Source organism: Pelmatolapia mariae, linkage group LG8, assembly GCF_036321145.2.
Source record: "Pelmatolapia mariae isolate MD_Pm_ZW linkage group LG8, Pm_UMD_F_2, whole genome shotgun sequence".
Taxonomy (NCBI): Eukaryota; Metazoa; Chordata; class Actinopteri; order Cichliformes; family Cichlidae; genus Pelmatolapia; species Pelmatolapia mariae.
In genome coordinates, this window is record NC_086234.1 from 27,637,057 (window position 1) to 27,656,571 (window position 19,515).

Sequence of the window (19,515 nt, forward strand, 5' to 3'; positions counted from 1 at the left end):
AGATTTTCAAAATAAATCTCATAGCGTAAACTATCATCATCATCATTCTTCTTCTTATTATTATTATTAATAATAATAATAATAATAATAATAATAATAATAATAATAATAATAATGATAATAATAATAATCAGATACATATTTTAGTAGGTAGGGTAATACATTGCATTTTTCAAAGACCAGATAACTGCAAGTATATGTTTAGTCCTTAGAGTGGTTCGTTTTTAGTGTTCACAAAAATAAGTGGAATGCTTAAAAAAATAAAATCAAATGTACCTCTAGCAGTCAGCTGGTCAAAAGAAAATACATAATACAGAATGATACTGTTGTTTCCTGTAAGACTTTATCTGTACAGTCAAACACACTACCTTAATAAATGTATTATTGAACCTGTATTTTTTTAGTACAGGGACATATCATAATTTTAAAAAGTGGTGTTAGAAAACTGTTACATGTCTTTATACAAATTAAGCATTTTAAACTGTTATATAGCCCATACAATATTCAGTCACAGTATTTAAAATATAAAAATTATATGGCCTAACCAAACCTCACATAATGTCCAATCAAATTTTAAGAAAATTGTACGATATGAAATTATACATTATATAAAAATGATAAATAAATAATAAATAAGTAAATAATCAATGAAACCTTGCAATATGAGATAAAGTGGGACACCCCAAAAATGACCTAGCTTAGTTACTTGAAATGCTTTAACAGCATAAATTCAGATATTTAATAAAATACTATGAGATGAAATTTGGAACAGGATGGTTTCATCACATACTTGACAAGTATCCTACTTTCTCAACAAAATTTCTTCTCTTAAGTCCATCTGCTTAACAGGTGGAGTTTATGTTTGATCTGGACTGAATTTAGTGAGTAGATTATTATAGCTGTACTAGAACGGCTACGACGACTGTTAGACAACCCATGCTATTATTTTGAAGTCCAGGCCTACAAACAGGAAGTTAGTTTATTTTTTTTTATTCCTGTTGGGTTTTTACAACTGTGCACCTGCACTAGATAGTGATTCTGACAAACAGATCAAAGTAATGACGTTAGTTTTTGTAAACTATTTGTTCAGTCCATCTGTCCTTGCTCGTTGTGACTTACTGCAACCAATTACCATCGGGGGGATGGTAATCTCTCACACACACACACACACACACACACACACACACACACACACACACACACACACACACACACACACACACACACACACACACACACCATTGCGGTTATGGTGGGTGTCTGCAGGGAAGAGAGCACCCCTGCAGGTAAAAATTATTTATTTATTTTTATCCAGCATACAGCACATAAAACACTGCTTCTGGCAGCGGTGTTGTCAAAACAAAACAGCTGCTCAATAGACAAAAGGTCTGCTGACCACAATCTGAATAATTTCAAAGTATATCAAACCTGTCCAAACTTAGTAACACAGCAAACATACACTCATCAAGCAGTAATATTTGCAGAAGAGCATTGTAGACTACTGTCCAAAACAAATGTCACAAAAGCAACCTTTCCTTAATGTATTAACTTGTGTTATTTAAAATGTGTAACCTGGAGGGACAGACACAGAGAGAAATACCACTCACTACTTCCCCTCTTCTTTACGTAGCAGTTTGGCATTCTTCAGCTCATTATGGTTTTCTGGTCAATAAAAACTTGTACTCCCACTCTTTTATTTCAGATTTCAAAGGTTTTGGTAAAACTCCTGTATGTTCTGTACAGAATGTCTCTAGCTTACAGCGTTAGCAAATAACACAGTGTAGCATTAAGATACATGCTACTGCCAGGAGATGAATGAAAACAGTTTGTTTTCCTCTTCAGAGGAACCAAAAAATGTAATGTAGCTTTAATGCATTGATGCGAAAATATCTTTTGGAGGATCTAAATTCAGCCCTGAGCATTTAAAAACTGATTACCCAAATTTACTGTTCATATTAGTGTGTTCTTATACAAAAATAAAAAGGGAGGCACTTTCAAATGCATGTTCAGCATGCATGTGCAACTGAGCTTTTAATTGGCCTGTAGAGCAAAAACAAACTATATAAAGTGCTAAAAACTAATTATTTATTTCAACTGACATATTCATCAGTTGACTTTTTCATTAATTCATTCTTAGAAAAATCAGATTATTCAAAGTACTGCGTATATCTTAAATAAACTGTAATTAGTTTCTCTAAGGCAACAAGTTTGCATAATTTTTTTAAGTACTGTCATCTCATTAGATCTTACAGTGCTGAAATGGTCTCAGTGGAAAGATGGCTGTCAAGAGGCTCTTGTTAAGGAATGGGAACATGGAGAAAAGGCTTACCTGTGCCAAATTACACAAGAACTTGAGTGAAAATCAGTGCTAACAGGTCTTATGCAGTGATAAATCCAAATTTGGCTCAATGAGTTGCCAGTAGAGGTTGAGTTTCAACAGCCATCTGTAAGTGGAGACCTTTTCATGGTTTGGGGGTGTGTTTCACCCAGTGATGTTGGGGATATTGTCAAAACTTGATCAAATTATGGATGCAGATAAGTATGGTCAGAATTTGAAGTAGCATTCAATACCATCTGGCAAGCAGCAGATTGATAATGGCCTAATTCTTCAGCATGACAATGATCCCAAACACACTTTACGTACAGTAAAAGCACACCTGGATAGAAAAACAGACAATGGAGCACTTGGTTTGAAAATCCACCCCCCCCCCCCCCCCCCCCCCAAGCGATGCTGCAACTATTACAAGGGTGACTCAAGACTTTTGCACAGTATAACACAATATAAAATTATTCAACTCATGCTGTATGTACATAACGCTCCCTTAAATAACAGACAACAACTCAAGTACTTAGTATCGAATGTTCGCTCTTCACAGTAATCCTTCTCCCAGAGACACAGTTCACAGATGCATTGCTCTGCATGCCAATGTTTATTCTACATGCTCCAAGTAGTTTAAGTTCCTTACATACGGTCTACAGTTCATTTAGAAACACCAGTTAACCCAATATGCATGAGAAAAATCATCACAGGCACAGGGAGAACATGCAAACTCTACACAGAATGATCCCAACCAGGGCTTAAACCAGTAACCTTGTTGTTGTGAGGCAAAAGCGCTAACCAGCCTAGCACCTTACCGTCCACATGTGAGGAAACAACAGAAAATATTAACAAAAATAACTGTTCCAAAGACACATGAATCATATAACTTCACCAAGAGAAAATACATTTTATATAGATAATTATAATTTTTTTATAATTACTTATTAACAGTGAGGCATAACACTGATTTTAATTATATATCTGTGTATTTAGTATGGTTCCATATGCTTAGTATGCTAAGTTATGCAAAAATAAATAAATAAATAAATACAATTTTAAAAATAGAAGATGCATGTAAATGTCATGAAAAGGTTTTTAATTGGATTTATAACCAGATATTCTCTAAATGAAAGGCTCCTTTAGCATCGCTTGCACTGCGCTTAATCAAAATTAGTAAAAGTTCTCATGCTAACAGGCTAAGATACACTGTCTGTTATCATGGTTCATGTTAAACAAATGAGAAAACTATGTTATGGAGTTGTAGGTGGTTTGTGACAGCGTCAGGCTAGCTGTTGCTCCTGCCTCCAGATTTACTAACTCTTGACTGCAATTGCATTAATAAAACAAATACAAGAGACTAATATTGATCATCTAAGTTAAAAAAAAAAAAAAAAAGGAAAATTCCCTGAGGGAATATTTTGTAACATATCAAATAAATAACTACTCTTTCCTTGAATGTACTTTAGAAAGCATCAGTAGTGCAAACTGACGTCTGGAGAGTTGGAGGTATTCAGCTAAAGAAAACTTGTGTGGGTCTGTAGCATGGTTAATCCACTGATGTACGTTTGGCTTTTAGTCTTGAATGAATGGCAGTGTAACATTTTGTGAGCAGCAGTGAGATACAGGGCTTCCTCCCACTCAGTAATGTGTCTCTGACAGTCTGTTCGCCCAGAGCTATGGGAGGAGGAAGAGTTGGGAGATAAGTTTTAAAAGTAGCTGCAGCAGCCTGACTTCTCCTTCTGTGCCTCAATATATTCATGAATCTGGAACTTGGGTTCACTGGGATGCTGGATGGCCCGATGCTTCAACTCCCTGAAGAACAGAACAAGGCATATTTTAGAAGATAACACTGATATTGATAGAATTATTCTACTGCAGAGGATTCTATATTGTGGTAAGAAAACACAGATAGCATCATGAAAATAGTAGTGGACTACTTAAGAATAAATCCCTTGCAATAAATACGTTAAATTATATAGTACTAAGGGAATTGAAACATTTCTTTATAATGAATCCTGGAAATTTCTGAAAATATATACTATGTTCAGCAAAGATGTGAGATTAAATTGAGCAATGTGAAAAAACAATCTCAAATTCAGTAGTAACAACTTTGCTGCTGTCATATGAAAATGAAATTAGTGGCAGATAGATACAGAAGAAGAAAAGCAAAGCAAAAGCAAATGATAATAATTTATCTTTGTTTAGTCCCATTACATGACTTCTTGTTGGCTCAAACAAGGACCATTTCAGATCATACACATCTATAGTTTATGGACTGTTCAAAAGCTACTGTGTGGCATCTGTGTCATACTTGGCCACAGCAGTGAAGGCCAGATCTACATTGACCCCTGTCTTGGCACTTGTCTCCATGAAAGGAACTGAGTACTCCTGAACACACAAAGAGAGCACGACACAGTAAGTAGCAGATTAAATGCTATCAGTTGTGTTTTTATGGAAGTAAATAAAATACTCACTCTGGCCAGCCTCTCTCCTTCATCTCTCCTGATCGCTCGGTCACTGCTCATGTCGGCCTGATAAACACACATTAGATTAGGATTTTAGGAAAGACTTGGTGCAGAAAAATAAACACATTTAAACTACTAAGTAAAAAAAACAATGTACATCTTGATACAGCTATTTTTTTTTTTTAAAGCTGAACAAAACCATGCACAGGCATGAGTATTTAAATTTTTTAGACTTCATAATATACAAGATCAATCAGGCTATTTCTAAAGGAAAACACATCTTGTGGAATTTGTTTGTGGCGTTTGCTACCACTATTCAATGTTGAAGAGTAGAGCATGTAATAAAACTAGTAGTCTAACACGTTTGTAGCAGTTTGCTGGTAGTTCAGATACTTTTATACACGCATAGTGATTGAAGTAGTGCAGCGACTGTACATTTGATTAAATTTACACTGTTTTTTGTGAGGACTTGTAAATTTAATATATAACAAAATGTGATACAGCATCATATATGTTATATATAGCTTTTAAAAAATGTTATTATTACTAAGCTACCTACGATGTGGCGACACTCACATTTTTATCATTGCATTCATATTGTTACATATACTTAAACCTGACACTTGAACCCAAAGCAGCACTATCAATTTGCTCTAACTCTTTTATAACTCTTTTACATTATCTTTATAAAATGCCCTGATCCAGAAACTGCTCTTTCTTCAGCACAGATCATATCCTTCGTTTGCACTTTTTGCTCCACATGCTAAGCTTCTCAAACAATTTCCTCTTACCTTGTTGCCCAGCAACATGATGACTACATTGCTCTGTGCATACTCGTGGATCTCTGTTAACCAAGCCTGAAGCAAGAGACATACAAACACACCCATACATAAATCTTTAACTGTAGCACATTTTCATATTTTCCCAGGGTGCAAACACAGACTTACCCTAATGTTGTCAAAAGATGATTTGCTGGTGATGTCATACAAAAGGAGCAAAGCTTTGGAAAGAGAACCAACAAAAATTGAGTGCCAATGTAACACCTTTGATGCTGTGATATGGATTAGGGTTTGTATCGCCTCACCGTGTGCATCTCTGTAATACGCATGTGTCACACTTCTGAACCTTTCCTGTCCTGCTGTGTCCCATATCTGAAACAGAAAAGAACTGGCCTGTTTCCACTTGGCTACTTCTTATTTTCACTTATAATGGTGATGCCCAAGAGGAAACCAGCCACTACTCTAAAAATAGAGTGCTATTGTGTAAGCACATCAACTTTGCACTGGAACTGATTTACTTACTGACCTGCAGTTTGACCTTTACGTTATCCACAGTCACCACTTTATTCTGAGAGAGGTAGAAACAGAAGAACAGTACGAGCAGCTAGTAGGACAAATTAAAAATGCAAAGTACAAAGACAAGTTATCTATGTTTGTAGATAGTTGTGGCTTTATTTCTTCAGATTTTGAAATATATGTTTAGTGAGAGAAGCAATGTACAACTACCTTCCATTCCTTTTAATGGTCAGCAGGGGGTGACTCATGTTGCAAAAAGAAGTCACAATGTATAAAAACTTATGGGAAAGAAAACCCTCCCACTTGCTTCATTTAATACTATATTAAATAGTTGCAAACTTCAGAATTGTTTAAAAAAATTGCCAACATATTTCTAAATTTCACCATTTAAGATTTCAGTGGGGTGGTTCTAATTACATTCTCATGTCATTAATGTAGATAGTATTAAAGATAGATGTAGCTTTAAGGCTTGGGAAGTGATACATGTAGGTGCAAAAAGACATTAAGTCCTATGACTATAAGGAAATGTTTCCCTGGCTCTGACATCCTATATTGAATAATCTGCTTGGCCCATTTTGTAAATTTTCATCAATCAAGTGATAAGTTTCACAAAGGAGGATACTCCCGGTGAATTGCTTTTCAATCACAAGTCATTAGCCAATGAGAACCATCCCTTTCTCATCACATCTGGTTTCAAAACACCAAAACAGAAAGGGTCATCTTGAGGCTTGATAATAAGAACTTACAAACCAATGAGTGACGTCACAGTAGCTACTGCCTGTGCTCATTACAACCTCTCTTTCTGCATTGATTTTAATGGCATCGAGTGGCAAATGTGAATCATCAGCTTTTTATCAAAATGAGCAAACTCTAAAGAGGATGGAAAGTATTCATTTGCAGATTATACATATAAGATGTATAATCTGCATATATATATAAAACTGAGACAGACTGGTGACCTGTCCAAGGTGTACCCCACCTCTCACACAATGACACTTAGGTTGCCTCCTGCCACACTGCTAATGTCTGAAATGCCAGAGGCAAATCTAAAAACATGGATAAATAAAAGCCAGTCCAATTTCATAAAAAAAAATAAAATAAATTGTTCCATGCACTCACTGTGAATCCGATGCCCACTGTGGCAGAGAATGAGCCAGGGATGAACTTGCCCTGATCAAACTGCACCAGCAGAGATGTCTTTCCCACACCACTGTCCCCAACCAGGATTGTCTGTAGGAAAACACATAAAATCCCACAGTTAATTTTCTTACCTCTAAATATATGGTCTAAGTATATGGTAGAGGCACAGAGTAAGCTGTGGTGACCCCTAGTGATGCGGGAGCAGCAGGAAGTAGCCTGGCTGCAGTCTCAATTGGCCTTGAAAATCTCTTTACGGTTGAATGCTTGCAATCATTTCATAATTTTCAGTTGTGAGTCAACATCTGTGTCATGGTCGACATTTCTGTTTCCAAGCAGCACAGACATTTTCTTTTCTAAGAGCTTGGCAGTGTACCACTATTACCGCATGACTCACAAGCCAGAGGAGATAACCTTCAAGACAATGAAATCAATGAAAGACAGCATTCACACATCCAACTTAGTCACCAGGACCATCAGTCAATATTTCATTGTCTACTGCGCTTTAATTTAAGTCACACCAGGGTACCCACCACCTCCACACCCACAAAGTGTCCTTCAACTGTGGCAGATTAAGTAAGTGCGACACAGTCAAGCTGTTCTCTGCTCTCTTCAAGGAGTGATCTGGGAGTTTCGATGCAGGCTATGTGGCTTTTATCTTGTGACAGCCAAATGACTACATTTTATCCTGTAGTGAAAGTCTAAATATTATTGCCAGGAGAAAAATGCAGTAAATAATGCAGTAAGCCACAAGAATGATGGATTTCTTCAATCATTATTTGTTTAAGGAAGGCAAAATGTGGTTACGTTTAGGAAGAGACAACTAAAAGAAGGATTGTAGATTGTAAAGACAGGCAATGAAAAGACCTGTGTTTGAACGTTTGTTCTTGAAAGCTTTAAAAATCGCAAAAAGGCTAAACCTAAATTTTTTAAGCATAGGTTAGGGTATATTGGCTACATATAAGTTTTGAATAAAATATATGTAAATGTTTTGGTAACCCTTCGCAAGGCAAAGGAAATGCCATCTTTAAGAAACTCAGTGCCGAAATCAATGCCAATCTTTGTTCTTTGCCAAATGCACATTCTTTCCTCACTGTGGCACCAGGGTAGTTCTTCATTTACACTCAAATGCATTTTATAGAGTGGCAGGTTGAGACAATAAAAATCTTAATTATGTTTATAGAAAGAAAGTTAGGCATAAAAAATAGACTTCCATTCATTAACTCTCATGAAAAAACCTTCATCTTCACACTCTTAGATTTCACCTTAATACACATTCAGTAATGTATTTTATGCACTAATTAGCTGCAGTGGCCGTTAATCACTGGGGTAGAAGACTAGAAGAGCTACTGGGCTGGAGCGTCCACTACAGTTGCTTTATGATTCAAATGCAGATGTGCTGTCAGAAGTGGTCTTCACTTGATGTCTAGTAATAGTAACCATGGAAATGTAATAAAGTGGTCTTAAAAAGGCAACAAAACTTTCAACCAGTCCTGTCTTGATAAAACTCAGGAGTACTCATTGTGATTGTGACCAAATATTGTGTGAAAAGACAGTAAATGTGATTATCGCTCTTGGTCAGATATGCACAAGTAGGCCTGCCTTAAAATTGCACTGAATGACAAATAGCCCAGGGGTTAAAGCGCTGAGTTTGTGAGTGCTGCTTTCTTAATAGCAGGTGACTTTTCTGGCATGCTAAATTAATAGAAAGTCAGAAATCAAGTAGCCTTGTTCATCTTGTGGTTCATAAATTGGGATAGAATGCATAAACCTCCATCTGATGATGAGCAGTTTGTAAAGAACCAAGACAAATCAAGAAAAAGTGAAGACATGACACTCATCAGATAAACCAGGCAGTGGTTGAACTCAATTTTGCCTCGAGGCTTTATGAATGATCAGGGATAAATAAAAGAAGTGGGGGGAATGGAGGAAAGGATTAGAGCTGAGAAGCTAAAGCAGCTTTTGTAGCCTCATTTGATTTCAGCATATGGAGGATTTTTAGAAAAGAGTTACATCCCAGTGTGCTGGATTAAATATGGATACTGCCTCAACAGTCATCCAGTGAATTTTCATATCAGCTTTACTCAGGCGTCACCAGCAAATTCACTTCCTTATTCTTCCTTTGAAATACACCTTGTACAGAGAGGTTTTAGGTGTATTGTGCTTTTCCAGTTTACTGTGTGCTGAAAGGTGGGGAGCCGCACAGTAAAACTTACAGCATAAACCTAAGGAAATTTGTATCTGTTTTTTCTTTGATGTAATAATGCTTTTAGGCAATAAATTTGATAGCTTTGAAAAATCTGTTTATTTCTCCTTAAATAGTGCCACAAAAAATGCATTTGCAGGTTGAGTAGCAGAGTTGAGTGTGTGGGTTGTGTACATCAAAAACCAAATCTTCTCTGCCAGCGTCAAACAGATTATTCTGCTATTGACTCTTATTTTGAGTTTCTGGTACTCCAGGTGCTGATAATCAGGTACCCAGTTGGTGCCTGATTAGGGCTCTTTTTCTAAAGAGTGGAAGTCTACTCCTGATGGCTGTTGGTAAGACTGCAGGTTAAACTTTATAACATCTGCCAGTACACCACTTCGTAGGGACATAGGAAGTGGTGTACTGGATATACCACATTTCACTGATCACATTAACTCAGTAGAAAAATTATTTCAAGTTCACCACAGATGATATGAAAAACGACAGGTTAGGCTTCTTAGACTGTGAGATTTCCATCAGTAATGGGGACATTTGAAAGTTGATGTGTACCATAAACCTACGCTTACGGATCATTATGACTTGACTCTCATCATCCACTGAAGCACAAACTGGGTGTCATCAGGATGGTACAACGCAGAGCGAACCCCATCCCCACAGATACAGACCATCTCTGAATCGAAGAGGGGGCCTAAGGGTACATCTTTGACCATCTTACAATGCTGTGATTGCAGCCATTCCCCAACTCTCTGCGAATGGTACTCATGGCCATTAATCAATGGTCTTTGATCAGTGGTTGTTGATCACATTAACGATCAAGAAACTGACCTGACAGTCCATTGTTCACCATTGATTCTAGTTTCGGTCATTATGCACATGTACTGTTTATAAAGTTGGGGAAACCTGCAGTCAGCTGAGACTGAAGAAGTCACTTGGATGAGTGAGGAAATGTTTCTCCCACTGAAAACGCTACGTCCAGATGAACAGAATTAACTTTTTGGGATGTGGAAAATACATCTGTCTTTTACATGCAGTCTGTGATCACATAAGCCACTGACTGCATCTAAATCTGAAGGCAATAATTTATTTAAATATTTTGATCTGATCCTGCTGTGATTCAGCTGTATCACTTTCCTCTTTACTGGACATAACTGAGAGTGTGTAACATAATGCCTCCATGTGTACATGTGAAGATGGAATTAGTGCTGAGAAAAAAAAAGCATACTCATTGTACTCACTACACACGTACATGTGGTGATGCTACTAAATTGTAGTTAGCCGAGAAGTGAGACTGTCTCATGAAACCCCTCTAGAGACAGGAGGTAATTAGGCGAATGCACCACAGATGTTTGGGAATTACACACTGATGATGTATATTGTGTATATGTGTTGTAGTGCGAGAGAGAAAGAAGAATTAGATTTCTCTCATCTCTGTGGTTCACAGGCAGATTGCTAAGTGCCTGCAAATTTCCCTTCTAGCCTCAGTATGAGCTTCTGTGGAGGTTACTGAGGCAATAAGTATGGGATGTCTTTTTACAAGTCGTTGGAGTAACAGCATTAGGGGATGGGGTGAATGTAGAGTGATACAGTTCTCTGAAATGTCACTTTTCTCTTCCTGGAGCATGTGCAATATTGACCAGAATGTAATTTAGTTCGACAGTTTCCATATTGCCACTGATTTAAACTTTGATCTACTGCACAGCTGGGGTTTGAAACCACAGAACAACAGGAGATAAAGTCACTGTTTCCAATACTAAAAGTCAATATGCCCTGCAATCTGTAAGACCAAGTGTCTGTTTTTTTAGACAAATTAAAGTCTTGTATCCATCTTTTTAGTTCTGTTTTGCTAAACACTCAACCAGCTAGTTGATAGTGATGTCTGCTTTTTTGTGGTGGACAGGTAGCTACCATGGTTTTACTACACTTACAGACTTTTTTAAAATGAAAAAAAAAAAGTGCCTTGCAGCTTTAAAAATGTGTCTTTTGGATGAGGGCCATGGAGAGAATGGAAAAAACAGGAAACCACTGAGAGATACAAAAGAATGCAATGTTTTTGTGGGTATTAATGTGAAATATTGGCAGTAAGAAAAAACACAAAACCACTCTGTCTGTAAAGATGCCTCTAAGCTAATCTTTCCAAAATATTACAAAAGCAGTATTAGGTTGACTTTATTAAAAATGTCATCTGGGAAAACTGTGGGTATTGAAGGGAGAATTAATAACAGAACGGAATCCACAAACCAACTGTAACCATTTCAGCTTCATGAATAAGTACTGGCCTCACCAACGAGCTCTTAAAAAGACCCTTTTTTGTTGTGTAATTAGAACTCCTCCTGGGAGGAAAAGGTAAGGCAGAGTGAAAGCCTGAGAAGAGTGAGTACAAAAGATAGGATAAACCTTTATTAGTCCCTTTATTATTTATATTGGCAAAGGAAGGGCAAAAAGGCAAGACTGACTTTTTCAAGTTCACTTGAAATTACTCTTCTTGATTTAGACACAAAGAACACGGTGTATTCTTAGAATATGTCCCCTTTCAGTGCACCTGCTTCCCTGACAGTACAAGTATATGTGTGAGCTGATATAACAGTCACATGTTAGAATTGCATCTATCTTTGTGAAGACTCTCACTGCATTCCTTAGCCCTTTATAGCCAAACAATGCCGAGTAAATCTACACACAAAATCCATCCCATGACAATGATGATGGTTTTTGGAGTGTTTGGGAGTAAATTTATTAAAACTTAAATACTTAAAATATCTTTTTACACAAGTATTCACAACCTTTTTTATGATTGAAATTCATTTGAAATTATTAGGAAAATCACAAACGTTTCTGCATAAGGTGTTATAGCTGGCAGTGCACAGAATGTATTTGTTAAGGCAGTGACTCAGACCACATGTGCATGTGTGTGCACATGCATGAGAATGGTAAAGAGGTGCATCCAGACTTTTCATAAAATAAAAATATTAAATATATATTAAATAAAAAAGTTATTTCATTTTCAATTTCACAAATTACAATTGTGTTGTTTGAACAATAATCGGCTGCTTCCCAGCCCAAGTCTATGTAAGGAAACTCTGAATTGCATTTAAAAGATAGGCTTTGTCTGAGCCCGCCATCTTCAAAGAGTAAGCCTGGTCCTCCATAATGCTGTCCATCACCACCTCTGCACCCAGCTTGGTGGAGATATCAATGCTTCGTGTGCTGCAGCAGTGCTTCCACCTAGGTCAGTCAATGGCAGGGCCCGGCCTGCTCTAATTCATTTCATGTTTAATTCTACCTTCCTTTGGGGTCTGCATTTTGGTCCCAACCAATCACATTCCACACTAAGATGACACATACACATGCCTGTTGACTGCAGAGGGCTGAAGTGAATTTGATTCTGTTAATTTCCCAGAGACTCTCTCTATAACCTTAAACATAAGTGTATGCCTAAACTTGCCAATAACCCTGAACCTAAACCAAGGGTGCACACAATGATCTGGGACATTTATGAGTGCAAACATAAATAAATAAGTAGCAAGATTATAATAAGTTTCTAAGGCAATTAAAGGCAGCTAGTTAAAGGGAATTCATTTTTGACTTTACCGGATAGTTTTATTTTAAAGTTTATGTCTTATCAGTTCAATCAGAGTATTGATGTGCTAATTCTGCTCAGTTGCTATATCTAAAAAGAGAGAAATTAGAACATAGCAGGCTGAAGGCCAGATGCTTATCAGCAGAAAGATATGCCATTTGAATGACATGACTCCTCCAGACTGAAGGGAAATGGTTTCTGCAACACAGCTCTGAAATACAATGTGACATTTCACTGAAGCCTAAAGGGAGCTCCTCTTTTATCTTTGTTCCATCAACAGTGAGGTCAAATGGGAGCACCAGGAAGGATTCAGTGGTTCTCTTTAAATCCAGACATTAATGTAGCTGATTTAGCCTTAACTGCCTGCTGTGAGCGCAATTAAGATTTTTGAATGACAAATGGCTATATTGTACAGTTTTTGTGACAACAGTCAAAACAGGATCACGTTCACTCTGACATTTTAGTGTGTTTGAGTTATGGAATTTAAGGTGTCAGAAATAAATTAGTGTATTTACTGTTGTATTTATGGGTTATTTGAGCTTTGGGTCGCAGTAAGGAGAAAGTGTAAGTGTACTTGTCAACTAAAATTTGAGTTTGAAATGTGATTTTATTCTACAGCACTTTTTGGCGATCAACACCTAAATGTGAGCATTGCTTTGGGAATTTGGCGTTTGGTTAAGACATTTTTTCAAAGAAAGTGACCTCTTTTAAAGCTTTCCTGCCCTGACAGCAGGAAGTAATCAGCTCATATGTGAAGAGGGACCTTCTTGTAAGCTGACAGCTCATCTCAGAAGGAATTATGTGATTTGACACACATTAAGGCTGGAAACAGACCAACTATAAATTGCATCCGAAAGTAAATCAGCACCACGTGAGCGCAAATCCGGTCAAGGACTGGGATGCTGCGGGGTTTAGAAACGTTTCCTCACATTTCACCAGTAATAAACAAGAAGAAATAAACAAGAAGCAAAATCACGTGAAAAAAACCGCGCAGCGTTTAAATGGTACAAGTAAGTGCATAAAAGTGCTCCTGGCTATGAAACCTGTTGTTCTATCATGATGACCATATGGTCGTACCTTGTGCACCAACTCCTCGTCATATGTTGGAGGTGGTGGAGTCATTGCCTGGCTCTCGGTTGTCTCTTTGGATCCGTAAGTACTGTCTGGTTGGATCTCCGGGTAAGCCGTGGTGTAGTATGCCGAGATCGGCTCCATTGACTCCATCCGCTCCATCCTGAGAGTCCTTCACTTCGCAGGCTTCTTTAAGACACGTCGAGGATTCCGGAGGAAATAAAAAGCTGGTAAACCTCGCACTCTCGCTTCAGCCGACCCGTCCTCTCGTCGTCTCACAGCCCTCAGCTCGCTTTCTTCTCTCCTCCTCTCTTCTCCGACAGTCCACGCTGTTTAACTGGCTCCTCCTTTACAGTGAATCACAGTCTGTGGGCTTCTGCCTACATCGCTCCACATGATGGTATGTCGTGATCATTCACGCACATCACGCTGCATGAGTGGTCGGAGGATGGACCGAGAAGGATTGAATGGCTGTCACTTTTTTTGTTGTGGTGGTTTTTCTTTCAAGAGTTCAGATATTCGTTCTATAAAGTTCGACATCATTTATTTTACCCAATGCTTTTGATCTCTGTGTATATTTCCAAAACAATGATATTATACAGCATTTAAAAAACGGAGACGAATGTATGTTCAGTTTAATTATAGTTGTTTTAGTAGAAATAACAATGAGACAGGATAAGATAAGAAATGGTTTATTTGGGAAATTCTGTTAAAGTAGTTGAAAATTATTATTATTGTTATTATTATTCCTTCATTTCCTTTCATCCCTTATGAAAGGAGAGGAGAAAATGCCATAATTCATTGTGATGGTCCCTGAGTTCATTTATGAAAAACAATCAACATAATAAATGACTCAGTGCAGAACATGTAAATGTTAATTGTAACTGCTGAAAAAAACCCTACTTGTTAAGATGTTGTCTGCCCTGAAGAACATAAATCTATATTAAGGTTAATTATAATCAATTAATAATGTTTGTTTTTGTACTGTAGGCTTTAGGATCATTCAGTTCAGTTCAGTGACTGTTATTGCATTTATAGAAATCCATTGGATCACAACAGGCGGGGCAAATTATTGTGATACTGCATATTGCAAATTTTCTGCAATATCACACTGAGATCTACTAATAATGCACTATTTATTTACAAAGATGGAGCCAGTTCACTTTAGAAATAACCAGCATTCTGCCCAGAGTGGCACATATTAGCAGCTCAAAATTCAGCAGACCTGATGAGGAAATGTAAGGAAGGGAGTGGAAGGCCTACTAGCCAAATAATCCAGTGTAAATTCAGGTTTCAACATATGTTTCCCTCTGAAAACAGCATGAGAGGAGAATAAAGGAGAATCAATATGCTTTTGATTTAAGGGCTAATTATTCTGATATAATCAATGGGCACAGTGCAAAAGGTTCTGTGTAATTTATCCAGAGGAGGGCTTTATTATTTCAATAAGGAGAGGCCATTAGAAAGAATGAACATGATTTATTGATGTAGAGAATTATGATAGAGGTATTTGGTGGTTAGACTCCAATGGCCTGACTCAGTGGAACAGAACCCCAGGTGTGATAGGGATTAGAGGAGGACCATCTACAAAGGAGAATGACAGATGCGCAGTGAGATTCAAAGTATGTGGCACGAATGCTGATTGGCCTGAAAAAGGCCGGGAGAAGATGATTGGACTAGACCAGGGATGTCACAAACAGCTTGACAGCGTGGGAAAGTGGAAGTGATGTCAAGCTTAGATTTAGTCGGCAACACCAGGGAGCGGACAGATGTGAGACCATAGAACTTCGCTATTATACTTCGCATAAGGTTCATTACAAACTGTTCCACTGTATGAAACGGAAGTGTGTGTGGAACAGCTGACCCGTATGATATGCAGAACACAAAACATTATTTACTGTCAGATGACAAGCTGTCTCTGTTGTTGACATTTATGTGTGAGCCTTTTTAATAGCACATTGCAACACTCAGGCATTAACCTAACAGAGTAACATGGATTCATTAATAGTTGAATTTTCACTGACATCAACAGGGAGCAATTGCTCGTTTTTTGCACACAGCTGAGAAAAAGACAGCTCAGTTCAGCTAATCTCTGTTCTGTGCTCTCTACCTCCGGAGCTACAGACACACCACAACAGTGGGAAGGAAAAACTTTTAAGTGGAAGAAACATACGGCAGAACTATTTTCAGGGAGGGGCAGCCCTTATTGGTTGGGGGTGAGTGGGAGGAAGACAGGACAAAGACAGATTGTAGCTCATAAATTAATTAGTGATGTTTAAATGTAAGGTGGTATATAAACACACAGTGACTGAAAAAAGGTGAGTGAAGAAGAAGTACTCATGCATCATGGGAAGCTCCCAGTAGTCTAGACCTACTACTAACCCTAGTAACTAAGGAAATGGTCAGGCTCAGCTGATCCAGCCCTAACTATATGCTTTATTAGAAAGGAAAACTTTAAGACTAATCTTAAAAGTAGAGAGGGTGTCTGTCCCCCAAATCCAAACAGGGAGCTGGTTCCACAAAATATATACTCTAGGAACCACAAGTAAGCCTGTATTCTGAGAGCCAGGTGCTCTACTGTGATATGACACTATGAGGGCCTTAATATAAAATGGGGCCTGATTATGAAAATGGTGTTATGTTTACTGGTCAGTACTCAGAGTATCTTTTTGTCTGGTTTTGTTTGTCTGAGTTTGGGTGGGGGGCATGTCTGACAGTTTTTCTAAACTTGTAAAATCTAGTTCACAACTAACTTCTTGAAAAGAAATAACCCTAATATCAGATCTCTGTTATCTTTCTGGACTTTTCCATTTGTCTGTATGCAGAGGAGAGAAGAGGCTGCGCTGAAATCCCAACATTCTCTGTGTGTGTCAGAGATTGAGCAATTTATCAGTACAAAAAAATGAGTAATAAAAATGGAAACTGAATATTTTTGAAGAACAAAACCATTTTTGCCTTGCTGTGTTTAATAATTTGTTCTTTTTCCCATGTGTGTAGTGATGAGAACACATACATGTGTTCTAAATATCCACCCCAAATGTCTGTTTCATTTCTTTTCCACAGATCTCAACCAAGAGCCATAGCGGATGATTCACATCATTGTTAGGAAAATAGCCAAAATTGCCTCTAGGTCAGCCTTTACAACACTGAAATAATACTTTCACCTCTTCCTCCCTTATTTCCCAAGGGGTTGCCACAGCAGATGAATCCGTATGTTTGATTTTGCACCCTTGACCCAACCATGGCACAACCCTTCCATTTATCTGGGTGTGGGATTAGCATTAAAAGCACACAAGCTTGAGACACCCTGAAGCTGCTTTGGCATCACTGTGTATAACATTACAAAGTTTAAGGTAACAATACATTAATACAGTAATATAATCCTTCTTCTATATTACACGTTTACATAGCAGTGGGTTTCTTTTAATGCTTTCAATTATTTTGGCTTATAATTTAAATCAAGTACTGTGAGATGTACCGCTAATACATTTATGAAAACACAAAATCTTTAAATATAAATGAAGAGAACTGGATCAAGTAAAATTTACAAGCAGAAGTCTGTAGGTTCAATATTTAGGAATTGTAAATAACTTGGTTGTACCAAATGGCTGTGTTCACTGCATGAACTATATTATATGTGCAGCTTGAAACAGCTGAAACAGTAACACCTTGTTGTTCTGTCTCTGTCCTAAACCTCTTTGTAGTGTTTTGTTTGGTGATCCTGATGGTGGTGGTGGTCATCTATAGGAAAGAACCTCTCTGTTGCAGGCTGAGACCATATAGAAGACAGGAGTACACAGTAAGGAGTACCAACTACCACCGGGGTGGCTGTAGCTCAGGTGGTAGAGCAGATCAGCCACTGACTAGAAGGTTGGTGGTTTGGTCCTTGGCTTCCCCAGGCTACATGCCAAATATCCTTGGCCAAGATACTAACCCCAAGTTGCTCTCCAATAGGAGTGTGAATGTTGGTTAGATTGCACTTGAGTATAGAAGCAAGTGCTTGTGATTGGGTGAATGAGGCATGTTGTTTACAGCGCTTTGAGTACTCTGGGAGAGTAGAGAAGGGCTATATAAGACAGTCCATTTACACTGCTATTAATTATTTAGCTTCTCTTATGAAATAAGACAGAGGTTATTCAATTGGGCCTTAGATTAGGGCTTAGGAGGTTAGCACTGTCTAAATTGTTGGCGTATAGACAAATAAAAATTTATCTGGTGAAGAGTGAGTAGATAATGAGTAAAACAAACTAACCACTGTGGGTCCAAATCAAGCCATTACTTTTTAATAACTTTGTTAAATCTGCCTTCCCTTGAATATCTTCCCCACCAAAACAGCAGGCATTCTTTGATCGGCATTGCCAACAATGGGCACAATGCTGCCCAGAACCTGAGAACTATTGGACCAAGGTAAGGATAGTTTGTGTGTGTCAAACTGAGCTTCCTAGAAGGCAGTTCATCATCGGGATACCAAATAAGTATCACTTAGATGGACATTTCCCACCAATGTCTTTCCATGAGCTTTTTCATAAGGAGGACAGGCAGAGACAGATCTAGAGCATGATCGGCCGGTACTTTGACCGTATAGGCTGCCATGACGAGATGAGCTGGAGATAATTAGCCTCACTTAGCATAAAGACTGGAAGTGGGGTCATCACAAAGGATTCTGTGCAGGCCAGTCAAGTTCTTCCACATCAAACCTGCTTATCCGTGTCTATATGGACCCTGCTTTGTGCACTAGTTTACATGTTGGAATACAGGCACTATCCCCAAACTGTTACCTCAAAGTTGGGAGCATGAAACTGTCCAAAATGTCTAGGTATGCTGAAGCATTAAGAGTTCCCTTCACTGGAACTAAGGGGCCGAGGCCAGCTCCTGAAAACAACCTTACATCATATTCCCACTTCCACCAAACTTTACACAAGTACCGTTCTCTTGACAACCGCCAAACCCAGACTCATTCCCCAGACTGCAAGACAGAGAAGTATGATTTGTCACTCCAGAGTCCAGTGGTGGCATTACACTAGGGCATCTGACAGATGAGCAGTCATTGGATGTTCACCTGTCAAACCACACTTGGAAGGACAGCTGAAGACACACAATGGCAGAGTCAATCATATGCAAGGCTCCAGAAGCCAACTTCCACTTAATGTACTGCACAGACCTCAAGGATTATGCTCTTTGAGGAGGCTCTTCATCAAGCCACAACATGAGGGCACTTTCCATCTTTTGCAGCTGGTAGATTGACAACAGAGCCATCAGAGAAAGGAAAGGAGTTGTGGGAAGCAAGTACTTATGCTTTGAGACTGCTGATTGAGCCCTCTGATTCTCGAGTATTCTCATGATAATGACCATGACTCAAGCAGTACATTCCTTAATGATGTGAATGACTTTGTCATTGTCAGAATTGTCTATTCCTTTAACATCAGTTTCCAAATAGTAACTGT

At 38.2% G+C, this 19,515-nt stretch overlaps 1 protein-coding gene across 1 annotated transcript; it reads right to left on the bottom strand.

Moving 5' to 3' along the window:
- Nucleotides 1–2,716: 2,716 nt before the first annotated feature.
- On the bottom strand, nt 2,717–14,456 carry LOC134632870 (ras-related protein Rab-37-like). Its single transcript, XM_063481719.1, has 9 exons — nt 14,078–14,456; nt 7,200–7,310; nt 6,091–6,132; nt 5,870–5,936; nt 5,733–5,785; nt 5,577–5,642; nt 4,795–4,851; nt 4,632–4,708; nt 2,717–4,132 (listed from the first exon to the last, which is right to left on the bottom strand). Exons 1-9 carry the CDS (start codon nt 14,231–14,233, stop codon nt 4,027–4,029), a joined length of 735 nt encoding a protein of 244 aa, XP_063337789.1. The 5' UTR covers nt 14,234–14,456; the 3' UTR covers nt 2,717–4,026.
- Between the last annotated feature and the right edge of the window lie 5,059 nt (nt 14,457–19,515).

Bases quoted from the DNA above. Each gene is read 5' to 3' on its own strand.
- LOC134632870 (XM_063481719.1), bottom strand. From the start codon at position 14,233: ATGGAGCGGATGGAGTCAATGGAGCCGATCTCGGCATACTACACCACG. The intron at 4,852-5,576 runs GTAAGAGGAAAT...TGTGTTTATCAG, and splicing joins TCATGTTGCTGGGCAACAAG to GCCGACATGAGCAGTGACCG. The intron at 4,709-4,794 runs GTGAGTATTTTA...TTGTGTGTTCAG, and splicing joins AAGGAGAGAGGCTGGCCAGA to GAGTACTCAGTTCCTTTCAT.